This window comes from Dipodomys spectabilis, unplaced genomic scaffold, assembly GCF_019054845.1.
Source record: "Dipodomys spectabilis isolate Male_0828 unplaced genomic scaffold, ASM1905484v1 ptg000375l, whole genome shotgun sequence".
Classification (NCBI taxonomy): domain Eukaryota; kingdom Metazoa; phylum Chordata; class Mammalia; order Rodentia; family Heteromyidae; genus Dipodomys; species Dipodomys spectabilis.
This window is the reverse complement of record NW_024871052.1, coordinates 607,037-630,067: the sequence shown is the minus strand read 5'-3', so window position 1 is coordinate 630,067 and position 23,031 is coordinate 607,037. Positions and strand designations below refer to the sequence as shown.

Here is a 23,031-nt window from a genome sequence, read left to right as displayed (position 1 = left end):
TTTTTGCTCAAGGCTAGTACTCTACCTCGTGAGCCGTAGCTCCTCTTCCAGCCATTAGAGATAGAAGTGTCATAGCCGGCTGGACCAGGGTCTGCTTTTGAACCTTCTCCGGTCTCGGCCTCTCCAGTAGCTAGGATTACAGCTGTGAGCCATCAGTGCTCTCTTTTTCTTTCTTTCTTTGTCAGTCATCATGGGGCTTCCACTCAAGGCCTGGGTGCTGTCCCTGAGTTTCTTTTACTTTTGGTTGGTTGTGGGGCCTGAACTCTGGGCCTGGGCGCTGTCCCTCAGCTCTTCAGCTCAAGGCGAGTGCTCTACTACTTGAGCCACAGCGCCACTTCTGGCTTTTTCTGTGTGTGTGGTGCTGAGGAATCAAACTCAGGGCCTCATGCATGCAAGGCCAGCACTCTACCACTGAGCCACCTTCTCAGCCCGGTTTAAATTCTTATATCCAGCCTTTTGGGTCCTACATGCATTCTCAGCCTGTCACTGCCTGGAAGCCGGTGGGCATATGACCCAGGTCTCCAGCGAGGCCATTTCTGTCCCAGGAGCCTGGCAGGGCTGTCTGAGCACCAGGCCCGGCCTGTGGTCTCCACACAGGTGGAGAAAACGGCTGTGAACCATGGAAGGTTCCAGGCTCAGTGCTCTGGGAAGTTGATCTCTCTGAGAACAAGGCTGTGACCGCCTCCCCGGCTCAGGCAGACACAGCTGCGGCCCAGCCAGGCGGCCACCAGCTGCTGCCCGGGAGCCGGGCCAGCCCAGGCGGGGCGGCGCAGCCCCAGGGGCTGGGTGCTGGCAGAGCGTGGGAGCAGCCAGCTTTCCCGGCTGCGCTCATCACCAGCTTGGTTCCTACTAGGGTGGGGGTGGGGAGCCGCCAGCTTCCTGGGGGACAGTAGGGGCACCCCTTAAAACGCTGTCCCATATCCAGTGGGCACAGTTCCAGGCAGGACAGAGAGACAGACAGAGGCAGATGCACACAGCCTTCTGTGTCTGGGTCATCTCTCCAGCCTAGGGGAGCCCCAACCCCTCCATATTCCCGCCCATACACCCCTCGGGGGGGGGGGACACCAAAGCACACCAGAGATTTTATTTCCAAAAACAACAATAATTTATAAAAGGTCATTTGCTCTTGCGGTTTTTCTGGTGGATTCCCAGACTCTTTAAGGATAACCAGAGCTAATGTTGCTTCCCTTTCTCCCCCCTCCGGCCCCCCAAGAATGAGGGGGGATGAGCAGAGGGGGAGGGACATGGGGTGGTGGGACCCCAAGGCACTTAACCTCTTCCCTGTCATGAAGCAAGAGGGGCTCGGGACAGCAGCTCTGTAGCCAGGCCCAAGGAGGCCCAGGTGGCGAGGATCGGGTACCGAGGCTCAGGAGGAGGAGCAGAATTCAACCGCTCAGGCTCCTAGGCTATTCGCATTGGCCGCAAGGCGCTGGTGACCCTCACACCAATCATCCAGGCTACTGAGGAAGCTAAGATCTGAGGCTCCTAGTTCAAAGCCAGCCCTGGGTGAGAATCTCCACGACGCTCTTCTCTCCAATGAACCACTCAAAGGCCGGAAGTGGGGCCCTGAGTTCAAGCCCCAGCACTACACAAAACCATGGCACGGAATCTCCAACCTGCACGGTGCGGTTGGCGCTGTGGATTGGGAACGCAGCAGGAAGCTTTATCCAGGAGCCCCAAGATGAAGGCGGGGGGGTCTCCCCAAAGCAGAGATCGGAGCAGCCAGAGTTATACACTGTGTCAGCCACGAGGCCCCGGACCATGGGGCCTGCCCGCCAGCACCACCTCATACCCCAGTTCCTGTCTGCACCCCCGGAAAGGGGAAGGGAGTGGACGTCAGGGGCAGGGGGTCGTGGCTGAAGACAGAATCGTTGGAGGAGCAGGTGCTGCTGGAGTCCCCACCGGAAGGGGCGGCGTAGGGGCCAAAGGTCAGGCGCAGGTCAAGGTACTGGAAGAGATGGACTGATCAGCTTCCAGCCTCTCGGGGAAAAGATGCCTATGTGCTCAGGTTGATGGGGTCCGGGGTGGGGGGCGGGCAGTGGAGGGGGCAGGAGAGGGGTAGTACCTCCTCAGAGACAGCCAGCAGGACTTTGTCCAAGGCCTCCACCAGCTGTTTGAAAGTGGGTCTCTGGGAGGGCACGGCATGCCAGCACTCACGCATTAGCCCGTACCTGAGATGGAGGGGGGAAGCGGGGAGGCTCAGGGGCCCTGGAGTTGGACCTGGTGGAGCTAGGTAAGGTTTCTTTTTTTGTCAGTAGTGGGTCTGGGCCTGGGCGCTGTCCCTCAGCTCTTCAGCTCAAGGTGAGCGCTCTACCACTTGAGCCACAGCGCCACTTCTGGTTTTCTGGTGGTTCATTGGAAATAAAGTCTCACAGATAAGCTTGGTGCCGGTGGCTCACGCCTGTCATCCTGGCTACTCAGGAGGCTGAGATCTGAGGATCGAGGTTCAAAGCCAGCCTAGGCAGGAAAGACTGTGAGACTCAGATCTCCAATAAACCACTAGAAAACCAGAAGTGGTGCTGTGGCTCAAGTGGTAGAGCACTCGAGCTCAGGGACAGTGCCCAGGCCCTGAGTTCAAGCCCCATGACCAACAACAACAACAAAAAAGAGTCTCAGAGACTTTCTTGCCCAGACTGGCTTTGAACCGCAATCCTCAGATCTCAGCCTCCTGAGTATCTAGGATGACAGGTGTGAGCCATTGGTGCCCAGCTAGGTAAAGGTTTTTGTTGTTGTCAGTTTTGGGCTTGAACTCGGAACCTGGGGCACTGTCCCTGAGTTCTTTTGCTCAAGACTAGTGCTCTACCACTCGAGCCACAGCGCCATTCCTGGTTTTCTGGTGGTCTGTTGGAGATAGGAGTCTCACAGCCTCCTGAGTGGCTGGGATGGAGGGCGTGAGCCACCGACACTGGGCTATGGGTAAGGGTTTAGCTGTGGGGATAGCAGGGTGATTGAGTAGAAGGATGGAGAATCCAGGTCTGAGCTCCCCAATGCACTGGCTGCCCCCCTCCCACCATGGGCTGTCCCCAGGGAGAGGAGGAAGAGGAGGAAGAGGAGCAGGGAGCAGCAGCAGCTGACCCCCAAACCAGTCCTGAGATCACTGCAGAGGATGATGCTGGGGGAAGGTGGGGGGGCAGGGCCAGGCCTCACAGCTCCGGGGGGCAGGTGGGGGGCCGGTCCATCCGATGTCCTTCCCGCAGCAGTGAGAACAACTCCTCCACTGGGATTCCCGGGTACGGAGACCCTCCGAGAGTGAAAATCTCCCAGAGCAGGATTCCAAAAGACCACCTGGGGGTGGGACCAGAGCTCAGTGGGGGGACAGCTTCCCCCCTATTCCTGTGGGGCGGGCACAACTGTGTCCACTGGGGGCCTAGTCCCATCCAAGTCCCAGGCCTGCTCAGAAGAAAACCCTGGAGCTGGGCGCTGGTGGCTCCCGCCTGGCATCCCAGCCACTCAGGAGACTGAGAGCTGAGGATGGCAGTTCGAAGCCAGCCTTGGCCAACCAGTCTGGGAGACTCTTTTCTCCAATTAGCTGCTGGAAAACTAGAAAGGGGGGCGATGGCTCAGTTGGTAGAACGCCAGCCTTGAGTAAAACAACAGCCAAGCCACATCGTGAGGCTTTCTTTGTTTTCTTTTTGGTCAGTCATAGGGCTTGAACTCTGGGCCTGGGCGCTGTCCCTCAGCTCTTCAGCTCAAGGCGAGCGCTCTACCACTGAGCCACCTTCCCAGCCAGGGAAGTCATCGCTGTCACAGGTCAGGACAGCGATGGTGGCAGACACCCCCCACCAAAGGCTCCCCCCCCCCCCCAGGGTCTCCAGAACTCACACATCACTCTGGTGTGTGTATACGCGGTCAAACAAGGCCTCAGGCGCCATCCACTTGACCGGCAGGCGGCCCTGGACGGGAGTCAGGTGGGGACACACTAAGCCGAGTCCCCAGGTCGCTGGGGAGGTGCTTGCCACCCTAAGTCCCCCCCTCCCCCCCTCCCCCGCGTCCAGCTTCGCCCCGCCCCGACTCACATTGCTGTTTTTCTTGTAGTAGTCAATGTGGTGGACGCCGCGGGCCAGCCCGAAGTCAGCGATCTTCATTACATTGTCCTCAGTCACCAGCACATTGCGGGCTGCCAGGTCCCGGTGGATACACTGCGGGGGAAGGACAGGGGACAGAAGATGGGCTCGGGCTCATGAGGACACACGCTGGGAGCTGTGCCCAGAGTCTCACAGGGAGCCTGTGTGTATGGGTGGAGTGTGCCTGACTCATCCATCCATTTGTTTTGGTCGGTTCTGGGGCTTGAACTCTGGGCCTGGGCGCTGTCCCTGAGCTCTTCAGCTCAAGGCGAGCGCTCTACCACTTGAGCCACAGCGCCACTTCCGGTTTTCTAGTGGTTCATTGGAGATCAGAGTCTCCCGGACTTTCCTGCTCGGGCTGGCTTTGAACCGCGATCCTCAGATCTCAGCCTCCTGAGTAGCTGGGATGACAGGCGTGAGCCACTTGGCTGGTCCACCCATTTTACAGATGAGGAGGTGCGAGATTCAGAAAAGGGCAATGTAACGGTAAGAGGAGAGGCAGGGAGGGGAGAGGGAAAGGGAGCAGAGGGGATAAAGGAAGGAAGAGGAAGGGAGGAGGGAAGGAAGGAAACAAAGGAAGAGAGAGAAGCATGACAGCAGCAGGGAACTCCGGGACTTCCTTGCTTTTGCTCAGGGAATGGAGAGGAAAAGGGGCCAGGCAGTAGTAGCTGACTGGGATGGGGGCCTGGGAATAAAGACAGGGGACACTGAAGGTGGCCGAGTGAAGACAGACCAGTGGGGGGACAATGAATGACCAGCAGGAGCATGCGCAGATGGTCTGGAGGGCTGCCAGTCACGCCCACCTTCCGGGATTCCAGGTACTGCATGCCCCGGGCCACCTGGTAGGCGCAGGAGACCAGGCCTGGGAAAGCCAGGGGCCCCTCGCTGCTCCTTGGCCCGTCGGGGCTGAGGTCAGGGCCTGGGGGTCGCCGGGCCCGGAGAAACTCGCGGAGGTTTCCCTTGGCTGCACACTCCACGATCACATACAGAGGCCCTGCAGAGGGGGCAGGGGTGGGGTGGGGGGCACAGCCAGGCTGCTAAGACTCTGTCTCTGCCCCCTCTACCCCCAGCCACGCCCCCAGCCACGCCCCCAGCTTTGCCCCACCTCCCTGGGTGCAGACACCCAGTAGGTTGATGATGTTCTTGTGTCGGCCAATCAGCTTCATCACCTCCATCTCCGACACCAGATCGGCCAGGTCCTTGTCGGAGGCGTTGTCTGTGAAGACAACAGTCCGGTCAAGGAGCCTGAACTCACACCCAGGTGGCTCACACCTGTCACCCTAGCTACTCAGGAGGCTGAGATCTGAGGCCTGGGGTTTGATACTAGCCTGCACAGGGAAGTCTGTGAGACTTGTCTCCAGCGAACCACCCCAAATAGAGCTGTGGCTCAAGTGGTAGAGCACCAGCCTGGAGCACAAAAGCAGAGACACGTTGGGTGCTGATGGCTCATGCCTGTCATCCTAGCTACTCAGAAGAGGCTGAGATCGGAGGATGGAGATTCAAAGCCAGTCTGGGCAGGAAAGTCCACGAGAGACTCTTATTTCCAGAAAACCAGAAGTGAAACTATGGTTCAAAATGGTAGAGTACTAGCCTTGAGCAAAAGAGCTCAGGGACAGGGTCCTGAGTTCAAGACTTAGGACCAGCAGAAGAAAGAAAAGAAAAAAGATCTGAAAGTAAGCCTTCCTGTGAGCAAGCTCAGGGAATAAGAGACAGGCAAGAGTTAAGACCTCCAAACAGGAAGGAAGCTGTATCTGGAGGGGTTGGCACCAGTCCCTGAGCATGGGGGGTGGGGGGGGAGAGGAGGAACGGGACACAGCTCCTAGGAGTAGTAGAAAGGGTACACACTGGCACCCTGAGGTAAACACAGGGCCTGCCGTCTATCTGGCCTGGGAATTGGGGGAGGCTGCTGCCAGGCCACAGCTAGGGAGAGCTCTGGCTTCTGGGGAGAGAGCTGAGGCTTTAGGATACACCCCCAGGCCTGACCTGGGGGGGTGTCAATGGCCTTGGGACAATGATACAATGATATTAACCCTCCCCCCCTTGCCCACACAGCAATGATCATAAGGCGCATTTCTCAATCCCTGCTGTCCACAAAGCACCAGGTGGCTCCAGCTGTGTAGAGAGGAGGAGGGAGGAGGGAGGAGGGAGGGAGGAGAGGGAGTTGAATGGTGGCTGGGGCCAGTTTTTGCAGAAGGGGCTAGAGTATTCTTGTTTGTTTATTTTTTTCCATTCATGGGGCTTGAACTCAGGGCCTGGGCTCTGTCCCTGAGCTCTTTCATTCAAGGCTAGTGCTCTACCACTTTGAGCCACAGAGCCACTTCCGGTGTTCTTGTGGCTCTTTGGAGATAAGCCTTTTTTAAAAATTATTATTATCTGCCATGGGGCTTGAACTCAGAGCCTGGGCGCTGTCCCTTAGCTCTTCAAGGTGAGCACCCTACCACTTGAGCCACAGCGCCACTTCTGGTTTTCTAGCAGTTTATTGGAGATAAGTCTCAGGGAGTTTCCTGCCTGGGCTGGCTTTGAACCATGATCCTCAGATCTCAGCCTCCTCAGTAGCTGGGATTACAGGTGTGAGCCACCAGCATCTGGCTTCTGAGTAGATTCAATACAACACTTGGAGGCCTGGGACTGTGTGTGTGTGTGTGTTTGGAGTGGGAGGGGGAGAGTTCCTGGGGCTTGAACTCAAGGCCTGAGCACTTAGAAGTAACTCCTAGTATACCAGCATCGCTGGCATCCGGAAGTCTCTCTCCATACCCACCCCTTCTGCTACTTCTGCTCTCTTCCCCGCTACTGGTGGCCACACCCACCTTTGAGCATCTTGACAGCTACAGTGCTGGTTTTGTCCGGCTGGGTGGGGTCCATCCCGAAGGCCTCTGCGCCAACCACCTGCCCGAAGCAGCCCTCTCCCAGTGGCTTGCCGAGTACCAGCCTGGAGGCCAAGAAAGCCCAAGCCTCAGAGCTCTGGGGGGCAGCTCAGGGCAGCCCCTTCCTGGTCCTGCTCCGTGTACCTGTCCCGAGGGAACTCCCACAGAGGGTCCAGAGGGAGGTCCAAGTTCACAAGACCAGCCAGCAAGGGGGGGCCCGGGGAAGGCAGCCAGACACCCCGCACCAAAGACGAGCTTGACTTGCCCCAGGAACCGGACTCTGGAGAGAACTGCGCAGAGGAAGGGATGGCTTGCTACAATCGGGCTCCAAGCCCGGAGGGACGGGGTGTGTAGGGGGTTGACACAGTACCTGCCGAGCCAAAGGGAAGCGAGACAGCTTCTGTACAGGGGCGGGCTGGCGTGGGTGGCGGCCATGGAGGGCCTGCCCTCGATACAGGCCTGCCAGCAGCAGGAGCACGGCCAAGACAAAGGCACCCGAGGCATACAAGATGATGTCCGTATACTTGCTTTCTGGCGTGGCCGCTGTCCACGTGAGATCCTCCTCTGCTTGTCCACCGACGAATGACAGACAGGAAATGAGCAGAGTGGTCAATGTCCAGCCCCACCCCCAGCAAGGTCCTGACCCTCCCCCCCATCCAGTGCACTTAGGGACACACATAGAAAACTGCATTTCTGCAGGGTGCTGGTGGCTCACACCTGTCATCCCAGCTACTCAGGAGGCTGAGATCTGAAGATCCACGTTCAAAGCCAGCCCAGGCAGGAAAGTCTGTGAGACTCTCATCTCCAATGAACCACCAGAAAACCAGAAATGGGGTCTCAAAACCAGAAATGGAGTTGTGCCTTAAAGTGGTAGAGTGCTAGCCTTGAGCACAGAATCTCAGGGACAGCGCTTACTTAGGCCCTGAGTTTAAGCCCTAGGACTGACAAAAAACAAACAAAACTGTATTTTTACAGGGTCTCACGGGTCAGAGGGCTGCATGGATGGGGACATAAATGGAATCAAACACAAGTCCTGGCTTGGGTGTGTGTGAACTGAACCCAGGATCTTGTGCTCTTGCTTGGCTGGCACCCTACACTTGATCTACAGCTCCACCCCCCACCCCCCTTTTTTTTTTTGGTTGGTTGTGGGGCTTGAACTGTGGACCTGGATGCCATCCCTTAGCTCTTCAGCTCAAGGTGAGCGCTCCACCACTTGAGCCACAGCACCATTTCTGGTTTTCTGGTGGTTCACTGGAGATAAGAGTCTCACGGACTTTCCTGCCTGGGCTGGCTTTGAACTGTGATCCTCAGATCTCAGCCTCCTGAGTAGCTGGGATGACAGGCGTGACCTGCCAATGCCAGACTTCCTCTTTTCTTTTGGTGTGTGTGTGTGGGGGGGGGGGGGGGTTAATTAGAGTGCAAGAATTTCATGGACTTCCCTAGCTCAAATCACGATCCTCAGATCTCCTCATCCTGAGCAGCCAGGATGACAGACGTGAGCCATTCACACAGCCATATCCCACAAGGCCAAGCGAGATGGGCCAGAGTGTGTGTGTTGGAGGATGGGGAAGGGTCCTGGGGGGCCCACCTGGCAGCACCGTGAGCCAGGCCGACTGGTAAGAGAGGCCGATGGAGTTGCCGGCCAGGCAGGTGTACTCGCCCGCATCCTCAGCAGACACATTGCGCAGGTACAGGACCTCCACCTCAGAGCTGTTGATGTCTGCGGTCTGTGGGAGGAGGGGGAGAGGGGTAGGGAGTGGGGGAGAGGGCAGGTGTCCACCCCCCACCCCTGTGGGAGCCGGGGATCGCTCACCTTTAGGACCTGCACGTAGGGGAAGCCGTCCGCGCCAAAGCTGCTGCCATTGATGACGATGTGCTTCAGCCACTGGATGTGCGGCTGCGCGTCGCTGTACACTTTGCACAGCAGCTCCACGTCGCTGCCCGCCACAGCCGTGGTGTTGGCCGGAAGCCCGGCCTGCAGGATGGGCCGGTGCGGGGACCGTTCTGGGGGCCGGGCCAGGCCGTCATCCCTGACCAGCGGCACCCATACAAGCACCCCCTTTAGTTACCTCCCTCTCATTCCGTCCTCTGTGTGTGTGTGCGTGTGTGTGTGTCTTGAACTCAGAGCCTACATGCTATTAACTTTTTTTTTGGTCAGTCATGGGACTTGAACTCTGGGCCTGGGCGCTGTCCCTCAGCTCTTCAGCTCAAGGCGAGCGCTCTACCACTTGAGCCACAGCGCCACTTCTGGTTTTCTGGTGGTTTATGGGAGATGAGTCTCATGGACTTTCCTGCCCAGGCTGGCTTTGAACCGTGATCCTCAGATCTCAGCCTCCTGAGTAGCTAGGATGACAGGCGTGAGCCACTGGTGTCCGGCTTCTCTTAGCTTTCACTCAAGGCTGACATACTCTACCACTGGAATCCCTGTTCCACTTCTGCTTTTTTTGATGATTAATTGGAGATAAGAGTCTCACAAAGTTTGCTACCCTGAGCTGGCATTAAACTTTGATCCTCAGATCTCAACCTCTGGAGCGGCCGGAATTACAGGTGAGCCGCTGGTACTGGTCTTTTTTCCCCAGTTCACAGATAGGGCCTTCCCCACGGTCAGCTCAGAGTCTGCCCAGCTCCGGCTTCCCTGGCTTAATCCTTCAATGCTCCCTTATTCCCTTTGAGCTCAGAGCAGCTTCTCAGCCTAACAATCAACCTGCTTTCCTTTTATTTTTTGGTCGGTCGTGGGGCTTGAACTCTGGGCCTGGGCGCTGTCCCTCAGCTCTTCAACTCAAGGCGAGCGCTCTACCACTTGAGCCACAGCGCCACTTCCCGTTTTTGAGTGGTTTATTGGAGCTAAGAGTTTCATAGACTTTCCTGCCCAGGGTGGCTTTGAACCTCGATCCTCAGATCTCAGCCTCCTGAGCAGCTAGGATGACAGGCGTGAGCCACCAGTGCCCAGCTCTATCAACCTCCTTCTACAGCCTGCCTGCCCACCTGCCTGCGAAGGCACTGCGTTCTTCACACGTGGGCTTTACACTGTACCCTCTGCCTGGCAGCTCCGCTTTCTCCTCCAGTCCACACAGCCCCCACCCTTGGAGGGCAGGACCAGTCCCCTCCACTCACCCAGCACATCCAACAGATAGCTGTAACGGATGCTGCCCACGGCGTTCTCCACGAGGCAGGTGTAGGTGCCACGGTCGGAGGGCACGACACTTTCCATCACCAGGCTCCAGTGCTGGTGCCGCAGCTGGGGGCAGAGGAAGAAGCCATGGGAGACCAACAAGCACCCCCCCACACACACCAGAGGCAGGGCAGGAGGGGCCAGTGTTGCACACACAGGGCCTGTCTTTAGCTTTCAAGGCTCAGAGAAGGGCAGGCCAAGGCCAGGCACCTTAGGACAAACAAAAAGTCTCCTAACTGGGTGCCGGTGGCTCACGCCTGTCATCCTAGCTACTCAGGAGGCTGAGATCTGAACATCCTGGTTCAAAAGCCAGCCCAGGCAGGAAAGGCTGGGAGACTCTTATCTCCCATGAACCACCAGAAAACCATAAGTGGCGCTGTGGCTCAAGTGGTAGAGCGCTTGCCTTGCATGCATGAGGCCCTGGGTTCGAGTCCTCAGCACCACATAAGCAAAAAGAAAAAAGCCGGAAGTGGCGCTGTGGCTCAAGTGGTAGAGCGCTCGCCTTGAGCTGATGAGCACAGGGACAGCGCCCAGGCCCAGAGTTCAAGCCCCAAGACCATCACCATCACCACCAACAAAGGCTTCTAGAAGTATTCAAAGACTCAAGGTTTGAGTCTCTGTGCAGGTACTGGGGCTCAAACTCAGGGCCTAGGTGCTGTCCCTGAGGTCTTTTGCTCAAGGTGAGTGCTCTACCACTTTGAGCCACAGCGCCACTTCTGGTTTTCTGGTGGTTCATTGAAGATAAGAAATGTCATGGACTTTCATGGATTTTCCTGCCCAGGCTGGCTTTGATCCTTAGATCTTGGCCTCCTGAGTAGCTAGGGTTATAGGCATAAGCCACCAGCACCCAGCCCTTAGCTCTTTTTTTTTTTCCTGGGTCTTGGGGCTGAACTCTGGGCCAGGGCGCTGTCCCTCAGTTCTTCAGCTCAAGGCGAGCGCTCTAGCCACAGCACCACTTCTGGCTTATTTTTGGTAGTCACTTGGAGATAAGAGTCTCATGGACTTTCTGGGCTGGCTTTGAACTGTGATCCTCAGATCTCAGCCTCCCAAGCAGCTGGGATGACAGGCGTGAGTCACTGGTGCCCATCCACAAATGTCTTCTTCATCGGCTTTATCTGTATACACGAGGGGACTGGTCACGGGGGAACAGACATTTACCCGAATGCCACCAATGCGATTCTCCCCGTGGAAGGCCTGTCCATCTTTCAGCCAGCGGATGGTGGGCGTGGGGTTGCCCGCAGCTGGGCAGCGGAATTTCACAGTGTTCCCAGCAGGCACTGCGTGCAGCTTCTTCTCCATGCGCTGGGGGTGTGTCCAGTAGGGTGCTGGGGATGGAGGGAAAGGTGAGTATCTAGCTCTCCAAACATGATCACTGGCTCCCAGTCTTCTAGGTGATCGGACAGACAGCAGAGAAGCCAGCTGCTGGTGACTCAAACCTGTCATCCTAGCTACTCAAGGAGGCTGAGATCTGAGGACTGAGGTTCAAAGCTAGCTTGGGCAGGAAAGTCCCTGAGACTCTTTATCTCCGATGAACCACCAACAAACTGGAAGTGGCGCTGTGGCTCAAATGGTAGAGTGCCCAGGCCTTGGGTTCAAAGCCCAGGACTGGCTCACCCACACCCACCCACCAAAGAGAGTAGAGACACGAGTCTTTGAGGATTCATACCAACCTTGCTGGGGGTACACATGGCCCTTGGAGGAGCCCCCGGGAGCTTGAGGGTCCTCATCATCACCACGGCTGAGGGTCAACGAGTCTACTTTAGAAACGGAAGAAGGCAGAAGGATCTGAGATCCCAGATGGAAGGTTCAGGCACCCCTGTCCCCTGTGTTACACACTCTTACCATCTGCAACCAACGTGAGGTTGTGCAGGACGCTCATAGACCCCCGGGCCAGGCAGAAGTAGTGGCCGGCATCCTCAGGCAGGAAGCTAGCAATCTCCAGGCGGCCTCTCCAGCCCCGGACCCGGCCTGCAGGTGCCAGTCGACCGCTCTCCTTGTACCAGTGGCCACCACGCTCAGCCTGCCCACAGCACAGCTGCACAGCTTGCCCGATGGCCACCAACAGTTCTTGCTCTTGCTTCTCCAGACTGGGGGCCGAGCAGGGCTCTGAGGGCAGAAGGGAGCTCTCAGAGGACCCCGGAACCCCAGTTGAAGCAGCCTCCTACCACTAGGCACCATGCAGGGGCACACGCCAGGTCAGCAGAGGTTCCCACGCATGCGCTGCGGAGCCAGGCTCCTCTTGGGGGCATGTTACACACACACATGCCACACCAGACATGCCAGCGCTTAACACACACACACATACACACACACACACACAACCAAGGGGCTCACCACCAGCTGGACAGCCGAAAGGCCAGTCATCTCTGTAGACACACAGACACAGGTGCTTGCTGGGAGCCAGACAGCCATCTGGCAATGCTGGAGCCCAGCTCCCCGCTGCCATCTTCTCCCCAGCACCCCCTCAGCCAGCAGTCCCTTCCTGATGCCCACGCTTCCCGTCCCTGCCACCCTCTCCCACGACCATACCCAGCTCCGTCTCCTCAGAGGCTTCAAGGGCCCAAGCTGGCATTCCAGGCGCCCCCAGAAGGACCCCCACAAGGGCCAATACCAGCTGCATCTCCTTCCTGCTGCTCTGATGTGTTTTGGGGGGCTCACTTTCCTAAGGCAGGAGAAGGCGGAAAGAAAGAGTTTCTGCTATGGCAGTGCCTTTGCTGGCACAGATCCCGAGTTGACCGATGAGGAAACCGAGACAGGAAATGGCCAGCAGGGTCATCTAAGTCCCCCACGCCAGGCAGTAGCAGGGCAGAGACTAGAACCAGCGCTGTTGTTGCCCTCCCCCCCACCGGAGATTCGGCAGGAGGGCCCGGCTGGGCTTCCTGCTCGCCTTGGGTCTTGCTGAGCCCCTGGCGTGAGTTCACAGAAAGAGCAGTTTGAGGATGCTTTCCTTAGCAGAAAGACAGAACTTCTGCTCTCTCTCTCTCTCTCTCTCAACACACATCATTTATTTATTTTTATTTTTGCTGAATAAATGAATTTATTGCTGAAGAGGCAAAAAAGGGGGTGGTAGAAGAAACAGAAAACAAAGCCAAGTGTTTGTTTGTTTGTGCCAGTAATGAGGCTTGAACTCAATGACCTGGGGCACTGTCCCTTAGCTTTTTCCAACTGAAGGCTGGCAGCTTTATCACTTGAGTCACAGCTGTACTTCTGGCTTTTTGGTGGTGAATTGAAGATAAGACCCAGACTGACTTTCCTGCCAGGGTTGGCTTCAAACTGCAGTCCCCAGAACTCAAACCTCCTGAGTAGCTGGGATTACACAGGCATGAGCCACCAGCGACTTGCAACACCAGGGTTTTGTTGGCTTCACTCTGCAGGGCTGAGGATTGAACTCAGAGCCTTGTGCATGCTAGACGAGCATTCTACCACTGAGCTATGGATCTCTAGCCACTTTGGTAAAGACTGTAGTCATTAAAGGTCAGACAGTGCCCAAGTTCAAATGCTGACTCTTTACAACAAGTCCTCAGATTCTCTTTCCAACGTTATCCTAACAGAACTGCAGAGTGGATAAGAGATAATACAGGGAAGACCATTGTAATGGTGGTGAATTCTTCTCCCTACCCCATTCCATGACCTTTCACCTGTCACTCCGGGTCTGCCCTCCGCCACTCATCTCTGCTTCTAAAACCACTCCTGTCAGATATAAGGTATACATTCTCTGCATCTGGTTAACTTCTTCCAAGTGTTATGAGGAACCAGGTGCTATGCCTCACACCTAGCTATTCAGGAGGCTGAGATCCAAGGATAATAGTTAGAAGCTTGCCCAGAAGAGTCTGTGAGACTAATCCCTAATTAACTAGCAAAAAGCTGGAAGTGGAGGCATAGCTCAAGTGATAGAGTGCTAGCCTTAGCGGGAAAAAAAAAAGTCAAGAGTACAAGGCTGAGTGCTTGCCTTGCATGCATGAGACCATGGGTTCGATTCCTCAGCACCACATAAGCAGAAAAAGCCGGAAGTGGCGCTGTGGCTCAAGTGGTGGAGCTACTAGCCTTGAGCTGAAGAGCCGAGGGACAGTGCCCAGACCCAGAGTTCAGGCCCCATGATGGACAAAAAAAAAAAAAAGTACAAGGCCCTAAAGGTAAGCCCCAGTACTGGAGCGCACACACATGCACACACATGTGCACACATGCACACTGCCATGAAGATATCTTGGTCTCCCAAAAGGAGCACTCAAAACTGAGCTAGGAGGCTGAGTGCCAGTGACTCACGCCTGTCATCCTGGCTACTCAGGAGGCTGAGATCTGAGGATGGTGGTTCAAAGCCAGCCCTGGCAGAAAAGTCCATGACACTATTAACTCCAATGAACCATCTGAAAACTGGAAGTGGTGCTGTGGTTCAAGTAGTAGAGCGCTCACTTTGAGCTGAAGAGCTGAGGGACAGAGCCCAGACCCAGAGTTCAAGTCCCATGACCAAAAGAAAGAAAGAAAGAAAGAAAAAAAAAAGCACTGAGCTCGGTTGAGCAGGGAACCGATGGGTCAGTATAGTCCCAGGGATCTAATGGTTGTCTCTTGGGCTGGGTAACAGCTAGGCAGAACTTCCATCTCTGAATCAGAGCAGGCTTTTGGGGGGCAGGAAGGAAGAAGAAGTTCCTGGGGATGAACCCAAGGCCTTGTGCATGCTAAGCAAGCACTTTACCACTCAACTATGGCCAGTTGAAGAGCATAATTCTTTTCTTTTGGTGGGTGGTACTGTGGTTGGAACTCAGGAACCTCAAGAGCTCATATCTTCAGCTCAAGAGCATGATTCTTTTTTCTTTTCTTTTTTCCCCCCTGGTCCAGGGACTTGAACCGAGAGTCTGAGCCTCTTTGTGCTCAAGGCTAGCATTCTCTCACTTGAGCCACAGCACCACTTCCAGCTTGTTTGAGTACATTATTGGAGAGAAGAGTCTCATGGGGACTTTTCTGCCCTGGCTGGCTTCGAACCACAATCCTCAGATCTCAGCCTGCTTGAGTAGCTAAGGATGACAGGCATGAGCCACCAGCACCCAGCTCAGAGCATGATTCTTAAAAGATATCCTCTATAATTTACCGAAGTGGACACTCTCCACTTGCCTCAGATCTGAGAGTGTTCTCTCTCTCTGTCTCTGTCTATCTGTCTGTCTCTCTCTCCTTCCTCCCTCCCCCTCTCTGTCTCAGGGTCAGGTTAGGCACGTCCCTTGGCTTTTTCTGCTCAAGGCTAGTGTTCTACCACTTTGTGCCATGCCTCCAACTTCTGGCTTTCTGCGGGTTCACCGGGTTGAAGGGTCTTACCGTACTTTCCTGCCCTGGCTGGTCTCACACCTGGATCCTCAGATCTCAGCCTCCAGAGTAGCTAGGATTACTACAGACGTGAGCCAGCAGCAAGCACCCAGCTCAGATTTTCTCTGCACCCAGCACCCCCCCCTCCGCCCCGTCCCGCCCTGGCCTGGTCCCTGAACTCCGTAGAAGCCCCTACAATACTTCCAGGTCCCCAGCCGAGGGGTTCTGCTCCCCATCCCCCGGACTGCCTTGACCTTACAACCTCAGAGTCGCTTGGCCGGGGTCACGCCTGACCGATGGCGGGGTACTTGCGGCCAGAGGACAGTCCTGAGCCTCCCGCCATCAAGCCCGCACCCCTCGGAGCCCCGGTTCCCAGACGATCGGCCGCGGAGCGTGCGGACGGCCGGCCCGGCCCTGCCCGCGGTGGGCAATAAGTAACCAGCTCGGCGGCCGGGGCTCGCGCTCTCCGGTGCTCTTTGGACGGAGCGGGACAAAAGGCCCTGTGTACGCCCCGGGTTACTGATTTACCGCCCCCCCCACGCCACCCCCGACTCGCGCCGCTCGGACGCCCGCGTCCCCGGGGCCCGGAGCTGGGGGGCAGCCCCGCCGCCGCCCGCCCCCTGGCGCGGGGAGCGCAGCCGGGGCTCCGGGGTCACCTGAAACCTTGGCAATGGGAGCCGGCTCACCTGGCTCCTCCGCCGCCCCGCGCCCGGCGGGGGTCCCCGCAGACTCAGCCCCGCAGCTGCTCGGCCCCGGGCGGGAGAGCCTGGAATGCACCGCAGCGGCCGCGGCGTGGCCGCGGGCCGCCCACCGCCCCCGAGGCCCTCACACAAGCCACGCCCCCCGCGCGGAGGCCACGCCCCTCGCGGACCCGCTTCACCCTGGGAGGCGTGGCCGCGGGCCGCCCACCGCTCCCGAGGCGCTCACACAAACCACGCCCCCCGCGCGGAGGCCACGCCCTCGCGGACCCGCTTCACCCTGGGAGGCGTGGCCGCGGGGCCGCCCACCGCCCCCGAGGCCCTCACACAAGCCACGCCCCCGCGCGGAGGCCACGCCCCTCGCGGACCCGCTTCACCCTGGGAGGTGCGGCCGCGGGCCGCCCACCGCTCCCGAGGCGCTCACACAAGCCACGCCCCTCGCGCCGAGGCCACGCCCCTCGCGGACCCGCTTCACCCTGGGAGGCGTGGCCGCGGGCCGCCCACCGCCCCCGAGGCGCTCACACAAGCCACGCCCCTCGCGAGGAGGCCACGCCCCTCGCGGACTCGCTTCACTCTGGGAGGCGTGGCCGCGGGGCCGCCCACCGCTCCCAGGCGCTCACACAAACCACGCCCACCGGGTGTGGCCACACCCAGACATGGCCGCGCCCCCTTACGAACCAGCTTCACCCTGGGAGGCGTGGCTGCGGGACACCCACCTTCCCCCAAGGTGCTCAAACCACGCCCATCGACTAGGCCACGCCCCCACACCGTCCTTCCTGACCAGCTTTATCCTGCAGGAGAACCCGGCCGCCCTCATCTCCACCCACCTGAAGCACAGCGTTCGGGTCCAGCCCACCCCGGCGTTTTAGAAAGCTACCACGTACCCCGCTCAATCTACGGCGGAACCCCTCTTTTTTTCTGTGAGTGTGGTCCTGGGAGGGTCTCATGCTCTGAAGGCAGGTGCTTCACCACTTGAGTCACAGCTCCACTACTGGCTTTTGGGTGGTTAATTCAAGGTGTCTCTTGGATTTGTCTTCCCTGGGCTGGCTTTGAACACAGATCCTCAGATCTCAGCCTCTTGAGTAGCTAGGATTACAGGCGCGAGCTCCCCGCCCCCAGCCCCAAGGCCCTGGCCAGGCTTCCAAGTTGTAGTGGGTTCCTCGCTCTGCTACCCCTTGGCCCTAGCCCTGCTCCTCCCGTCCGCTATGCCATCCTGGTACAGGGGCCAGAACTGTCATTTGCTCTCCCGAAACCCTTCAGAGTGTTATTTAAACTACCAATTGGGCTATATGAAGCGCACCTTGGAGTTTTCAGTTTCTCATACCCACTTACACAGATAGATGGATATATATGTATATATATGTATATATATCAGACCAAAAAAATAAAAAATAAATAAATACAAGGCTTCTTGATCAAAATCCCCCATACCCCCTCAAGTGCCCTGGTTCCATTTTCAGGGAATAATATGACTGTATTTGCCTACCCTTCCTCTCTCCATTCCAGCCCAGTGAAACTGTCATTCACCTATCCCTGGCTCCCCCCTGCTTCTTGGGCCTTGCGCACATGTCTTCTGTCTTTCTAGAAGGCCATTCCCCTTCTAGCTCTGGTCATCTTTTATCTCAGCCAGGTTCCCCTTGGCAGGATGGAGACAGACCAAGAGCCACCCTGGAGGATTTCACTCCGTCTTTGGCTGAGTAAATGACAATATGATTCTCCCAGGAGCTTGGTGCAAGCCTAGTGTCAGTGGCGGCTCATGCCTGTAACCTTAGATTCTAAGGCTGAGATCTGAGGATCTCTGGTACGAGGCACCCAATGAACCACTAAAAACCTGGAAATGGAGGGATGGCTCAAATGGTGGAGTACCAGCCAGCCTTTTTTTTCTCTTTTTTTTTTTGTCAGTCATGGGGCTTGAACTCTGGGCCTGGGTGCTGTCCCTGAGCTCTTCAGCTCAAGGCGAGCGCTCTACCACTTGAGCTACAGCGCTACTCTGTTTTTCTAGTGGTTTATTGGAGATAGGAGTCTCATGGTTTTTCCTGCCCGGGCTGGCTTTGAACCGAGATCCTCAGATCTCAGCCTCCTGAGTAGCTAGGATGACAAGCATGAGCCACCAGCGCCCGGCTACCAGCCAGCCTTGAGTGAAAAAAGCTGAGAACAAGATTCCTGATCCTGAGTTCAAGCCTCTATAATAGCATAAGAAAGGAGGAGGGGAGGAAGGGAAGGGAAGAGAAAGGAAGTTAGTCACAAAAAGCAGGATTCCTCACTTAATTTAAGCTTCAGAAAGGGAGGAACTGGGTTGGCAAATCCCAGCCTTATAGGAGTTCTCAGACCGCCCCCCCCCTCCATAACCCCACCCTACCTGGCTCAGGTTTGCCTTACCTGCACGCTCTTCTCTCGTGAGCTCCTAGATGATTGGATGAACTGGGGTAGCCGTCTCTGGTCTCCCTTAGGCTGAAAAATCAGAAGTGATTTTCACCTCTGGAGGGTGGAGATCTGCCCTAGAGCACACTCCTTTCCCTACTCAATACTGCCCCCCCCCCCAGCACTAGAGCTGTAACCTAGGCCTAGGGTAAGTTACAGCCCCTCCTTTGCCATTGTTATGGTGAAGAACCTATCTCTATCGCCCAAGGACTTGTTTACATAACTAAAAGGTTCATTACAGCCCTGTGAATGTGTGTGTGATTGTGTGTGTGTGTAATTGTGTGTGATTGTATGTGTGTCTCCAGGGGCTTGAACTGGGCACTATCCTTCAGCATTTCTGCTCAAGGTTAGTGTTCTACCACTTGAGCCACAGCTCAAGTTCTTCACCTCTGCCTTTTTACTGGTAAGTTGGTGATTAGAGTCTCAAGTCTGAAACTTCCTTGTCCAACTGACTTTGACCCAGGATCCTCAGACCTCAGCCTCCTGAGGAACTAGCATTTACAGGCAGGAGTCACAGTGCCCAACTATCTTTTTTTCTTGATTGAATTGAATGGGTCTCAGTAGTCCAGGCTGGCTTAGAACTCTTGGCACCACACCTCTCCCCAACTCTTTGTTTTCTAATTTTTTCCCTTTTCTTCCCAAACAAAAGAGTGATCTCCTCCCCAAGATAAACTAGAAAATCACTAGTTAACTTTTCAAACGTGGTTTATCCTAATCTTTCCTTCTAGGTCTGGCCTTGCTGTGGGCTCCCTTTACTAAATATGGTTGCTAGGGTGCTGAGTGAGGTGATAGAAAAGAACTAGATCCCACATTATTGCTTTCATTCACATTCCAGGGTACTTCTTATTATATGTATATATATATATATATATATACACACATATACATATAGTATACACACACATATATAATAATCCTCCATCATGTAGCTATACTCGCAGTCTCTAACTTGCTTTTTCTTTTTCCTTCCTTCCTTCCTTCCTTCCTTCCTTCCTCTCCCTCCTTCCTTTTTCCTTCCCTCCCTCCTTCCTTCTTTCCTCCCTCCCTCCCTCTTCTCCTTCCCTCCCTTTTTCCCTCCCTCCTTCCTTCCTCCCTCTCTCACCTCTTTTATTGCTTTGTCATTCTTGGGACTTGAACTCAGGGCCTGGGCACTGTCCCTCAGCTCTTCAGCTTAAGGCGAGCGCCACTTCCGGTTTCCTGGTGGTTTATTGGAGATAAGAGTCTCATGGACTTTCCTGCCCAGGCTGGCTTTGAACCGCGATCCTTCAGATCTCAGCCTCCTGAGGAGCTAGGATGACAGGCGTGAGCCACCGGTGTCCGGCTTCCCACCTCTTCTTGACAAGTTGTCACTATGCAGCCCTGGCTGATCTGGAACCCCTGATCCTCCTGCCTCAGCTTCTCGAATGCTGGGATTACCTCACCCAGCTTGCCTACAACAATCTGACTTGTGACTTCTTGAGGAAGGTTAAGTGTGGGGTGGAAGCGCGCTGTGGGGGTATAGCCAGTACTGATAGGGTGCCCAAGACGAAGGCTGAGGCAGGAGTTTACATCCTCTAGGTTTCCCAGTGCCCAGCTATTGAGAAGGGTCTCCTGAGGCCAGTTCCTCGCCTGCCCCACCTACCTGCGAGCACAGTTGTGGAGGGGGGAGGGAGACAGACATTGCCTGGTGCCAGCGATGTTTCTCTTGGACTGCAGCCGTGCCCAGGGAACACTGGTGCTCTGTGTGGAGGAGCTGCAGCTTAGAAAGCCCAGGCCCTGGCTGGGCTGTACTCTGGCTCAGGCCTGGCCCTAGCTCTCCAATCCTACCTTCTGACCCAGCCCTGATGATGATGATCATGATGATGATCACGATCATGATGGTGATCATCATGATCCTCCTCTTCCCCCTCTTCTCTTTCCTCTGTCATAACATTATTTTGGAGAATCTGGTGCAGTGGTGCATTCCTGTAATCCCAGTTTTTGTTTCTCTCTCTCTCTCTCTCTCTGCTTGAACTCAGGGCCTTGCTGGTACTCTACCACTTGGGGGAGCTGTGCCCGTCTCCACTGCCTTGTCTGAGTTAACCCTTAGAGTCACATGCTGGTTATTTCTGCCCTAGCCGATGTGAGAGAAGTCAGTGGTTATAGCTCACACCTGGGAGAAGAAAGTAGCGTTTCAGCGTGATATTTTGCCCAGTGTGGTGGCGCATGCCTGTAATCTTACTCCGGAGGCTGAAAGCTGAGGGACCCAGTTCAAAGCTAGCTTGAACGGAAAAGACCATGAGACTACTTAACCACCAAAAAGCCAGATATGGAGCTGTGGTTCAAGTGGTAGAGTGCCAGCCTGGAGTGAAAGAGCTAAGGGACAGCGCCCAGGTGCTGAGTTAATGCCCTAGTATTGGTACAAGCACATATACTCCCCCCTCCCCCCATACTGGTATCTTTTTTTGGGGGGGGACCAGACCTGGGGCTTGAACTGAAGGCCTGTCCCTGAACTTCTTTTGTTCAAGGTTAGCACTCCAACACTTGAGCTACAGTGTTACTTCCGGCTTTTTCTGTGTATGTGGTGCTGAGGAATCGAACCCAGGGCTTCACGCATGCTAGGCAAGCGCTCTACCACTGAGCCATCTTCTCAGCCCCAATATTGATATCTTTTTTTTTTTTTTGTTGGTCATGGACTTGAACTCTGGGCCTGGGCACTGTCCCTCAGCTTTTCAGCTCAAGGCTAGCATTCTACCACTTGAGCTACAGCACCACTTCTGGGTTTCTGGTGGTTATTTGGAGATAAGAGTCTCACAGACTTTCCTGCCTGGGCTGGCTTTGAACTTTGATCCTCAGATCTCAGCCTCGTGAGTAGCTAGAATGATAGACAGGCGTGAGCCATCAGTGCCTAGTTATAGCTAGGACTATAGGCCTGAGTCATCAGCACCCAACTAGTATTTAAAATCTTATTCTCCACACACGTGTGTGTGTGTGTGTGTGTGTGTGTGTGTGTGTGTGTGTGAGAGACAGTACTGGTGCTGAAACTCAGTGCCTGGGCATGGTTCCTTTTTTTTTTGTCGGTCGTGGGGCTTGAACTCTGGGCCTGGGCGCTGTCCCTCAGCTCTTCAGCTCAAGGCGAGTGATCTACCACTTGAGCTACAGCGCCACTTCTGGTTTTCTGGTGGTTTATTCGAGATAGGAGTCTCACGGTCTCTCCTGCCCGGGCTGGCTTTGAACAGCAATCCTCAGATCTCAGCCTCCTGAGTAGCTAGGATTACAGGCGTCAGCTGTGGATCTTGAACTCTGGCCCTGGGCGCTGTCCCTCAGCTCTTCAAGGTAAGCGCTCTACCACTTGAGCCACAGTACCACTTATGGTTTTCTGGTGGTTCATTGGAGAAAAGAGGCTGACAGCCTTTCCCGCCTGGGCTGGCTTTGAACCGTGATCCTCAGATCTCAGCCTCCCGAGTAGCTAGGATGACAGGTGTGAGCCACCAGCGCCCGGCTGGTCCCTTAGTTTTTGTGCTCAAGGCTGGGTCTCTACAACTTAAGCCTCAGCTCCATTTCTATTTTGTTTTGCTTTTGGCTGGTTAAATGGAGATAAGAGTTTCAGAAAATGTTCTACCTTGGCTGGCTTTGAACTGCTATTCTCAGATTTCAGCTTCTTGAATAGCTAGGATGACAGATGTGAGCCACTGCCAAGACTTTTTTTTTTTTTTTTGCTGGGCCTGGGCGCTGTCCCTCAGCTCTTCAGCTCAAGGCTAGCACTCTACCACTTGAGCCACAGCGCTACTTCTGGCTTTTTCTGCTTATGTGGTGCTGAGGAATCGAACCCAGGGCCTCATGCATGCAAGGCAAGCACTCTACCACTAAGCCACCTTCCCAGCCCACTGCCAAGACTCTTCAGCCCTGGCCTTGGAAGTCTCACAGTGTCATGCCTTTGCCTTCTCTGATCAAAGCCAGCCCTATGGCTAGGCTGGACTCTGAGGGCTGAGGAATGGAAGGTCCTTTCCAGACAGATGCAGTGCTTCACCGGAGCTCATTATTAAAGGCAAGGACTCTACCACTTGAGCCACAGCGCCACTTCCAGTTTTCTAGTGGTTTATTGGAGATAAGAGTCTCATGGACTTTCCTGCCCGGGCTGGCTTTGAACCTTGATCCTCAGATCTCAGTCTCCTGAGTAGCTAGGTTGACAGGCGTGAGCCACTGGTAACCGGCTGCAACCTGCTCCTTTGACCTTCCTAACTAGGAGAGGTCTTTTCTAGGTCTGTGGTATGTGGCTGGGTATGTGGCTCAGTGGAGGATACTTTGTCAACTATGCTGGAGTCCCTGGGTAGTAATGGGGGAAGAAAAAAAAAAGCTGGTGGGCTGGGAAGGTGGCTCAGTGGTAGAGTGCTTGCCTTGCATGCATGAGGCCCTGGGTTCGATTCCTTTGCACCACATAAGCAGAAAAAGCCAGAAGTGATGCTGTGGCTCACCTGGTAGAGCGCTAGCCTTAGGCCGAAAAGCTGAGAGACAGTGCCCAGGCCCAGAGTTCAGGCCCCAGGACCACCATCACCAACAAC

The 23,031-nt window shown here is 55.7% G+C and overlaps 1 protein-coding gene across 4 annotated transcripts; it reads right to left on the bottom strand.

Moving 5' to 3' along the window:
- Positions 1 to 1,087: 1,087 nt before the first annotated feature.
- Fgfr4 (fibroblast growth factor receptor 4) lies at positions 1,088 to 21,459 on the bottom strand. Of its 4 annotated transcripts, none has more exons than XM_042667058.1 (18): positions 21,451 to 21,459; positions 12,630 to 12,735; positions 11,943 to 12,206; positions 11,771 to 11,857; positions 11,259 to 11,425; positions 10,043 to 10,166; positions 8,742 to 8,932; positions 8,517 to 8,655; positions 7,299 to 7,492; positions 7,073 to 7,218; positions 6,872 to 6,993; positions 5,170 to 5,280; positions 4,868 to 5,058; positions 4,017 to 4,139; positions 3,823 to 3,893; positions 3,148 to 3,285; positions 2,066 to 2,171; positions 1,088 to 1,948 (listed from the first exon to the last, which is right to left on the bottom strand). In XM_042667058.1, exons 2-18 carry the CDS (start codon positions 12,718 to 12,720, stop codon positions 1,787 to 1,789), a joined length of 2,427 nt encoding a protein of 808 aa, XP_042522992.1. In that variant the 5' UTR covers positions 12,721 to 12,735; positions 21,451 to 21,459; the 3' UTR covers positions 1,088 to 1,786. The 4 variants fall into 4 exon arrangements, with proteins under 4 accessions (XP_042522992.1, XP_042522990.1, XP_042522993.1 ...); XM_042667056.1 differs by lacking the exon at positions 21,451 to 21,459 and adding an exon at positions 16,079 to 16,178 and having other exon boundaries at positions 12,630 to 12,762; XM_042667059.1 differs by lacking the exon at positions 21,451 to 21,459 and adding an exon at positions 16,079 to 16,178 and having other exon boundaries at positions 11,771 to 11,854; positions 12,630 to 12,762.
- Positions 21,460 to 23,031: the final 1,572 nt, after the last annotated feature.